Source organism: Rhipicephalus sanguineus, chromosome 7, assembly GCF_013339695.2.
Source record: "Rhipicephalus sanguineus isolate Rsan-2018 chromosome 7, BIME_Rsan_1.4, whole genome shotgun sequence".
Classification (NCBI taxonomy): Eukaryota; Metazoa; Arthropoda; class Arachnida; order Ixodida; family Ixodidae; genus Rhipicephalus; species Rhipicephalus sanguineus.
Window position 1 is genome coordinate 111,748,362 of NC_051182.1, and position 10,186 is coordinate 111,758,547.

The 10,186-nt window shown below is 47.5% G+C and overlaps 1 protein-coding gene across 1 annotated transcript; it reads left to right on the forward strand.

Moving 5' to 3' along the window:
• Positions 1–315: 315 nt before the first annotated feature.
• On the forward strand, positions 316–9,017 carry LOC119398933 (BTB/POZ domain-containing protein 6-B-like). The gene is made up of 2 exons (XM_037665747.2): positions 316–515; positions 8,396–9,017. Exons 1-2 carry the CDS (start codon positions 400–402, stop codon positions 9,015–9,017), a joined length of 738 nt encoding a protein of 245 aa, XP_037521675.1. The 5' UTR covers positions 316–399.
• Positions 9,018–10,186: the final 1,169 nt, after the last annotated feature.

Consider the following 10,186-nt stretch of genomic DNA (forward strand, 5'->3'; position numbering starts at 1 on the left):
CCGCTATCTTTGCGTTCGCTATTCTAAAACTCCCTAATAAAGCTGAACGCTTACGTTAGTAAGGAGCATTGCGTAATGCGAAAGAAAGAAGGAAAGAAAAGCAGCAAATCAGGCACGCCCACGCCATGCTTCGCCTGTCCCCCTTTCCCGGATAGGGGAAGGACTCCACAATTTATTACAATCCTGTTTACATCATTGCATTTGTTTACTTTATTTATTTATTTATTTATTTATTTATTTATTTATTTATTTATTTATTTATTTATTTATTTATTATTATTTATTTATTTGCAGTTCTCGTTGTCTGAAACCTTTGAATCTGGCGACCTTTCCGACGTGGAGATCTCGGTCGAGTCCACGCATTTCCCAGGCCAGTCGGCTACTTTCAAGGCCCACAAGATGATCATGGCGTTACAGAATGATGTGTTCAGGGCCATGTTCTACGGCGACTTCGCCAAGGAGGACCGCGTAGTCATCACCGACTTGCATCCAGAAGGTGTCCGTGGTCTCTTGCGGTAAGTCATTTTCTTCCTCCATCTTCCCTGTATCTTTGACTGTTTCTCAGAATACTTTCGCGCACTTCGTTTTAGTGCGTAGGTCCTTACTTGCTTTATATTATTATTATCATTATTATTATTATTATTACAATTGATATGACGTCAGGAGATGTTAACGTACAAATATGGCGCCGGCTACTCCTTAGCTATTGAAGGGCCTGAGCATGCAACACACAAGTTTCTCACAGTAAAACGAGGAGCAACAAAACATGGCGATCAAAAAACTGTCAAACGGAGCTTTCTCTGTAAAACCAGGAGATACAAATTCGGCAGATCCCACGCCTTGTGGGAATCGGCTTCGTGCGAAGCAGCCGGCCAGTGATTTTTTAGGCTGCATTTTTTGGCATTTAGCCAAGAGTCAAGAGGTGGATCGACGTGTTTTATTATAAAATTCCTCGGGTTTAACGTCCCAAAACGACGATATGCTTATGAGAGACGCCATAGTGGAGGGCTCCGGTAATTTCGACTCCCTGGGGTTCTTTAACGTGCACATAAATCTAACTACACGGGCCTCAAGAATCGCTCGCCTCCTTCGAAAATGCGGCCGCCGCGGCCGGGATTCGATCCCGCGACCTGCGGGTCAGGAGTCTAGCGACGTGTTTTTGTAAGTTTAGTAGTTGTGTGCACATCGTGGGCTTACCAGGAACGTCGACTACACTGGCGTTTAAAGGGTAACTTATGGTCTGACGTAACATCAGCACTGACGCTACAGCGCAGACGTCATCATTATCAAAACGAAGTGCACTTTACGGTGCGATGATGTGAATGTCATACGTAACTTTCGTTAGCGTATTCTTCCGGGGTCGAGCCACGCTTGAATATATAGCTTGCTGAATAATAGGAGCACAAATGTAATGTTTTATTAGACTGCTGTAAAAGCGGAGCCAGCACTGGAACCACAATTGACGTTAAAAGGGGTACTGACACCTTTTTTCGAAGGCGAGGTTACTCTGCCATACATATCTCCTGTATGCAGAGACGGCTCTGAGCAAGTGTGAAGCTCAGCAAATGCTGATAAGATATTTTAATTTGATATTAAAGTCAATTTTTCCATGGCGCACCTACTGACATCGACATTAGCTTGACGTCAGGCTACAGTACAAATTCTGGTGACTTCACGCAGCAGTCTGGCTTGTTGTGATGACGTTAGGTACCGAAACTTCCAAGATGGCTGCTTATACGTCATCAAAACTTCCAAAATGGCCGCTTGTGCGTGGAAACGTCACTATATATTGTGCAAGGACGTGACGAGAAGCCCATACCGTGTTGTGACGTCAGGGTACAGTAGGAACCGAAACTAGCTTTTAAAAACATACTGTAATTACTTTTTCAGGGCGCACGCGCGCTTAGCACTACCTTTTCTAGGCTCTTGAGGGCTTGACACTTCATTTGACGCAAAAAAACGACAACTGAAAATATTCGTGTCAGTACCCCTTTAACCCGACATGACGCCCGTGTCATAGGAGTAAATATGTAATGTTTTTTGTTTCGTTATAAAATTAGATAGCCAGCACTGTAACGACAAGTGACGGTGCACCGACATGAGTTTCAAGACCTGGCGAGACCCTGTGGTAGAATAACCACGCATAATGCTTGGGTTAGATTCCTGCTGGCATCCTGATTTTTATTCTTTTCATTCGTCGGGTCAACGCTGTCAATGTCAGTTTCTATTAACACTGGCACATTTAGGTTACTAATGTCTGTCCTCGCCGTTCCAGGGCAGATATGAACTGTCAATCACCTGTGGCGCATATACCCGTACACCGCGGCCCGTGGTAGACAGCTATATGCCACACGTGTCTGGAAGAAAGGGTTTGACGACGTACGCGACAGGATCTTCACGTTATTCATGCCATGACCAGATAGTCGTATTCGTCAAACCCTCTTACCCTCCCATGCCAATTTCGGCCTACACCAAGCTAAGGAGGCAATCAAGAGAGCTGGCCAGACTTAGGCGGCTAGATAAATAGATAGATACGTAGATAGAAACGCTCAAAGTGCCTTAGGTTCGCTAAGAAATGCTTCGTATGTAAAAAACAAACATGTCAAACAACGTTTTCACAATAACATCAAGATATAAATGTTGCGTCACGCACCCAATAAACAATTTTAGCAACACCTTAATAATATAAAAGAAAATGTTCGAAATGCAAATAATAATGACCCCAATAATACCTCTAGTCATTGTCGCATAAAAACGGTCGTTGAACGTATTCGATAATGTAAACTGTTTAATAATGTAAACAATACCAAGAGAAAAAGGGCGTTTTAAAAACTGTTTCGGCGAGGAATATAAAGAGGCTGGGCAGCGTTCAAGAGTACCATGTATCACGGCCACCTACAAGTGTACACCGACGGATCAGTGTGCACACAAACGGATAGCTGCGCAGCGGCTTTCTGTATACCCTGCCTTGGCGTGTCATGGTCGGGCCGCCTGGATCGTGTGGTTTCGTCCACAACGGTAGAAAGCGCTGCAATCACGGCGGCTTTGCGAAAATTGCGATCCTTTTCTGCACGAGATGTTGTAGTGCTGACGGACTCCAAGTCGGCGCTACAAAGACTGCATCGTGGCCTACCTCAAGAAAAATTCACCAGGCAATCTCTGGCGCTCATTAAACACCTTATTGGCAAGAGCTTTAATATAAAGTTTCAGTGGATACCATCCCACGTTGGCATTGAAGGCAATGAAAAGGCTGATGCCCTTGCATGCGAAGCGCGGACATCTGTTCCAAAAGTAAGAACTCCTAAAACTTACCAGAACAACAAAGATGCGATACGCAATCATTTCAACGCGATCTACAAGTTTCCACACCAAGCATGTGTAATCACCGGACTTTCTCGTGAACAAGCGACGCTGTTGTACCGCATAAGAACCGGCTCCGCATACACCCCGGCTTGGTCATTCAAGACTGGGCGATACGTTCCCCGTTTTGTGCCTTCTGCGGTGACATCGGGGACATTGAACATTTTATTTGGCTTTGCCCGCAGTTTGATGTGGAAAGAACAGCGATGGTCCGCACCTTGCAAAAAGGTTGTCATAGGCACCGGACATTTGAAGACGTCATTTTTCCTGAAGGGCCCGCGGCAACGAGGAGGAGCGTGCAACGAATTTTGTTGGTTTTCCTGCGAGACACTGGGCTGTTCAGCACTTGGTGACGTACCCCTACAATACAGGAGATGCTCAGGCGGAACAATTGCCGGCCATGCAGGCCAGGCTAACCCCGCCTGCTGCAACATCATCATCATCACCACCACCACCACCACCACCACCACCACCACCACCACCACCAGAAAAACCCAGCCTGTCGTTTTAGTGCTCTGATTGCAACTGGCCCTACCTCTGCGATCTCATGTTCGGGCCCCCAAAGAGGGGAGCCCTCTCTCCCTCTCCTCTCCTCCGAGTCGCCGCCTCTCAGTGCCATAAAACTGACAATGCAACACATTCGTTAGGTACGGATCACCACTCTGGTGTTGCCGCAGTCGTCGCCTCTCTTGACCTTGAAAGAAACAGTGGTGACCACGAAGGGAGGAAAGAAGAGGGAGGCAGGGAAACGCAAATTTACAACAGTCATCATGGACAAGAATCCTCACACGTGGACAACATAACTGACAACGCGTCCTCCAAAATACTTGGAGGACGCTTGAGCTTCGCCTTCAAGGGTAGAACGCTATAACACAATCGGGCCCCGTTCGCATCGCCTTCTCAATTTCGATTTTTGTTAGACACTTCAACCGTGCCGCAAGAAAAGGAACGTCTGTGCGCATGAAATTAGCCGTTTGAAACAATCCTAGAATGTTTACTGCAAGTACAGTTGGGAATTGCCCACTACGTCATAAATGTTCCTTTTCGCCAATCGGCGAAGTACCCCCCCCCCTACGCATTCGTAAAACAACATGCGCACCTGCACACATTCTTGGTGCTGTTGCAATTATTGATGCGATTAATTATGCCTGAGCGCTGTGTAATAGGTGGGCTATTCAACCACCCACTCGTTGAGCAATTCACATGTTTTCATACCTGGCGATTATACGCTTCTGTCTCGCAATATTGACGCGATAGCGTTAAAGAGCTCGTTTCGCAAAAATTGGGTGTCGCCGTTGGCGTCGTTGGTTGCGAGTGTGAGGGAAAAATCAGCGTTGTCCGTTTAGCAAAACTTCGAGATAGATTCAAATAAATAATAATAAAACTGTGGCCCGAGTGAGGATCGAGCCCAGGACTTGTGCGTTGCAGGCAGATGTTGTACCACAGAGCCACGCCCGTCCTTCAAACTAGCTTGGTAAAGAACCTTATACGAATGTCATGTAATACGCACGTAATAATAATATTGCGTGGGAGAAGCGTAGAATCCCACCAGGCGTCAAAACTTGCGAATTGCGCTACGAGTGGGTGGTTTAAAAGCTGACCCACTCAAAAGCGCTCAGGCACAATTAATCACCGTGATCAGCACAAGCAGCAAGAAGAAAGCGTACAGCTCCGCTGGTGCACGTGTTGCCTTACGGGCGCGTAGTGGGCACTACGCCAATTCGGAAAAGTAAGAGTTATGGTGTAGTGGGCACTTCGCAACAGTATTTGCAGTAGGCATTCTCGGACACTTTGCAACGGCGAATGTTACGCGCACAGATTGTTTCTTTCCTTGCGGCACGGTTGAGGTGTCAACCGACCCCGCAGGGGCGTCTGCGCAAGCAGGCGTTTAATGTGTAGCGACACCACGTACCGGAGCTAACGGGGGGTTTCGACCCCTCCCACACCTCGCGGTGCGTGGCTTTGCCGTGTCCGGGGAAAAGAGGATCCTGGGAGTTGAGCCGACGCCGGGTGTTTGGACATTTAAGGCCTCCCACGGCAGAGGCAACACACCCCTTTGGCCCCGGCTTCACGTAGACGGCACTCCTGGACTGGCCCACCCAGGCGAAATCGGCGGTCGCCTTTTCCTCTCCCCCTCTCTGATCTTTCACTTTCCTATCTTCTTTCCTGTCTGTCCTGTCTCCTGGTCCCTTCAGTTGCATCCCTGTTTTCGTAGGCGGCCTGGGTTAACCTTGTGCAAATAGCCAACCTCGGTCTATGCGCATTTGGTTAAAATAGCGGTGTACGGCTGGCGTCTGCATGTTTTCGATAGCATGCATCTTGTAGAGTTCCCATGTCAGGGGCGTAGCCAGTAATTTTTTCGGGGGGGGGGGGGTACCTCCTTGATCTGAAGTGGGGGTGGGGCAGGCAGATGTGACCGAGTGTCATTTTGAGCTCTGTATGCCATGGCAAAAAAAATTTCGGGGGGGGGGGGGGCAAGGGCCCGGTGTGCCCTCCCCCCTGGCTACGCACCTGCCCATGTTGGGCTCCGTGGTAGGTGGCTGCCATCGTTGCCGAATCGAATTTCATTATCATGCATCAGGGGCGTAGCCAGAAATTTTTTTAGGGGGGGGGGCATCTCCTTGATCTGAAGTGGGGCTCGGGCAGGCGATGTGATCGAATGTCATTTTGAGCTATGTATGCCATGGCAAAAAAAATTTCGGGGGGGGGGGGCACGGGCCCGGTCTGCCCCCCCCCCCCCCCCTCAGGCTACGCCACTATCATGCATAAAGCATTCCCTTTAATAAGCGATCGTGGCGCTTCAAAGCGCGTACGCACCGAAGAGATGACTTTCCTCAGCCGACCAAAAGAAGCATTCCCCCACTACCATGTTGTACACAGCGAAGAGACCGACAAAACAGCTAGGACCGTTTCCCCTTTTATAGTTGCCACATGGCTAACAAACACATTAGGTGCGTGGTATAAAGTGATAAAATGGCTAGTGGAGACCTTCTCGAACTCCATGACAAGGTACAATTCGAGAAATTGAAAAACCTCGTAACGTTTGGGGACATCCCCATAACTATAACAGCCCAGAGATCAATGAACTCTGCACGTGCACTCGTATCAGACACGGATCTCCTCGACCTAACCGAGACTGAACTCCTCGAAGGGTGGAAGGATCAGAATGTCAGAAACGTAAAACGAGTTGTCATCCTCAGAAAGAATCAGGAAATTCGAACCAAACACTTGATACTAACCTTTACCGCTAGTGAACTTCCTTAATGCATTGAAACTGGCTACACAAAGACACCTATCAGACCATACGTACATGCCAAACCCTCGCCGATGTTTTCAGTGTCAGAGATTTGGCCATGGCTATCAAAGGTGCCGTGGTCGACCTACCTGCGCAAAATGCGGTATTCAAGGCCATGCCTCGGACACCTTGTAATGAAACTCCACACTGTGTGAACTGCGACGGCGACCACGTTGCGTATTCACGTTCATGCCCAAATTGGAAGAAGAAAAAAGACATTTCATTGAAGGTTCGAGAGAGCATCTCATTTAAAGAAGCACGAAGGTGTTCGGCCTCCCACGGTGCAACCTATGTTGATGCGGCGCGTCAGGGGGCATAGTCGCATCGGCCACCGCCACTGTCTTGGCCCACGCAAATTGAGCCGTTGCGGCTGCCCCCATGGCGGCGGCAGTCAAGACTGCTCCACCTACCAAGCCAGAGATCATGGCAACTCCAGGGTCGTCGGGTCTCACGTACGACTACGCCTCGCCAGGCGAGGACGGACAACCGAACCAGCAGCTCGCGTACGCGGGCGTCCAGTGCCTCGCACGAGGCAACGGACACAACTCCGGTATCGCCCGGAGTTGGCGTAGCTCCTTGGCGTGGAGCGGCGTAGCTCCTTGGAGCGAGCAAAGAAAATAAAAACGCCGATAACGGGGCCCGACGACGGCCCTGCTACTAGAGCTCCAACTTTTCACTTAAACAACAGCCACCTCCTTTTCGTACACACAGCACTACTTAACTTCCAATGTGGAAGCACAAATTATGCAATGGAACGTCAGAGGACTCCTTAGAAACCTCGACGATGTCCAAGAACTTTTACACAAACATTCACCAAAAGTACTGTGTGTACAAGAAACACTTAAAACCTAGACACACCAACTTTCTACGCAGTTACATTATCTTCCGAGAATGAGGGTTTGGACACCTCTGTCTAAAAATAACTGCATGTCAAATTCAATAAGTGGATCTTTATGATATAAATCAGAGTTTTTAGAATTTTGGTCAATTAAACCACCTATTTCAACAGATATTGAAATATCTTGCCTTTAAAGTGCTGCGCGATTCATTTTTGAGTATTAGGATGGAACCATATCTACGAGCTTGTTGTGCTGCTTCATGTTTTCGTCGTCTAGTACGTCGTGAGTTGCTGTCTCCCCGTGACGTCACAATGCGATGATACGTCGCTGAGAATCCGCCCGCTCGATATCGAAACCGAAAGTGTTTTTTCTTAAGGCAGTGGTGTTAAAAATATAGTCGATGCATTCCCAGGCACAACAATACTCTTTTTTAGTGGTCTCCACACCAGTGTTTTTATTTAGAGGGACTATTTGGAAATATTTCAAATTCTTGTTAGTACTCCTTAAAGTGATTCTTGTATGTTGAGGTGTGCTATAATAAAGACTGAAGTTCGTGAGGGTTTAACACTGGAGCCATCTGTGTAGACAAGTATGTATCCTGGATACCGAATAAATATCTGGTAAAGCGCTGGTTGTTTCGCAGCTTGAATGAGCATTTCTCTTTTTCTGAATATGCCATCTACCGATAATTCCATGTTTGGCATTGTAAGCAGCCATGGATGATAGTCACCTTCCGAGTTCCGAAAATTAATTGTTTGGTAATATATGGAGGTTATTGTGAATTTCATTGTGAACATTGCTTTTATCTCACTGTTCGCTCTCATTCGTCCTCGTTCGCCCCAGTACATTTAGGCTAGCCAGGCTATTCTAAACATTGTCTGTCTCTTTTCTTGCCACGCAGATACTTCTACAGCGGACGTCTTGAAGTAAAAACCGTACATCAAGCCGCCTGTACCCGTACCGCTGCTGCCAAGTACCTCATACCGCAGCTGGAGGAGATATGCCTCAAATTCATGGATTTCCATATGACTCCCGATGGCGTGTGTCCTTTCCTCGACTACGTGCTGACCGTCGGCGAAGAAGCCTTAACAACCCTCGCAGCAATAGTAATTATCAAGAACAGCCTTGAAGTTATCTCCTCCGCGAAGTTTAAGTCTTGCACCGAAGCTACGATCAAATATGTCCTCAAACATGTTACCAATGTGTCCGAGGCATTGGTGCTACAAGCCGTGCACGCCTGGGGGCAGCAGCGCTTGAAGCCCATGGAGAAATCGTGCACACCTGCACGCGATGAAGCGTGCGGCGGGCACGAAGGTGAATCGGGAGATTTGCGGGCCGTCATGCTGCCGCTGCTCCCCCAGCTACGATTCCTCGCACTGACGCCACAAGAGTTCATCGATGGTCCTAACGCGTGGGGAGTCTTCACAGATGCGGAAGCGCGGGCTCTATTCAGCAACATTGTGAAACGAGGTTCGATGCCCCTGCCAGCGGGATTCTGCGACATCCGGGAGGCTCGCGGCTAACCTTGCGCGCGAACCTTAGCTTCAGATATTTTGCTTGTAGTCATAGTTGAGTTCTTGTAAGAGTTACCCGTTGACAACACTGTCGATGTTGGCACGTTGTGCCGCGCTAAACCAGACTCCAGTAGAGAAAGGTTTCTTTCACGAACTTGGCTGCGCCTTAAAGTAATTTAGCAAGGTAAAAATGTTTCTAATATCACGCCGTAGGTTGTCACCACATTCCAGCTAGAAGGGGTTCGTGGCTGCGCCTTAAAGTAATTTAGAAAGGTAGAAATGCTTCTAATATTACGCCGTAGGCAGTCCCCACATTCCAGCTGGAAGGGGCATCTCATACATAGTATAAAGCCTCACGAAACGTTTTCACTGTCTCCGTTGTTACCGTCTGCCTTTGTTTTTTAACAGTGATGTGTATATGTGTCATGCTAAAATCTCAACGTAGTAATTCTTGTAGGCCTCGATAGTCCGTTTTCTGTATTAATTTCCAAGACCCGTCGAAGTGAGTTGGCTGTAGGTGTTTGGATATTACACAAAAGCGCTGCTTTTCAAAACAAAGCTATAGCTCATCTAGCCATAACGTAATACAATCTGCCGCAAAACTAGCTTGCACCTTATAGCACCCACGTTCTTAAAATCTCCAGAAAAATTCGTGATTTTGGACAGGTTAATGTTCTTTTTTTTTCAACCAGGTTTCCCCTTTGCCTGAATACAATCGCAGTCGTTTTTTCTTCGTTGCTGGCTGCTTTCTTTTCTTGCAGTTTACGTTGATATCACCTTCAAGCAGAGGTGCAGCGTTCAGTTAAACGCGTACTTTTAACGTATAAAAAGCGTATCCTTATTTCACATTTGTAGTGTTAAAAATTGTAAGCATTTGTTATCGCGCCGGTGGACGATTTCACCTAAATATAACTGTGTGCCTTTCAACTTCATTTTCTTTTTTCTGCACTGCTGTTTATGTAAGTGTACCGTATCGCGTGTCTAAGGAGAGATAAAATGTGCAGACCCACCTTTGACCTCACGAAGTCCACTTTTTCATGATGTTCAATTTAGCTCTGTAAAACGGCATTGAGGCAGTATAGGCGGGCATGGGAAGAGGAAGGAGTCATGCCTTATAACTGTAGTGTTCTGACTTCGATGGGAACATCTAGGCTGCTAAACAAATCGCCGGGAAAACG

Bases quoted from the DNA above. Each gene is read 5' to 3' on its own strand.
- LOC119398933 (XM_037665747.2), top strand. From the start codon at position 400: ATGATCATGGCGTTACAGAATGATGTGTTCAGGGCCATGTTCTACGGC. The intron at 516-8,395 runs GTAAGTCATTTT...CTTGCCACGCAG, and splicing joins GGTGTCCGTGGTCTCTTGCG to ATACTTCTACAGCGGACGTC.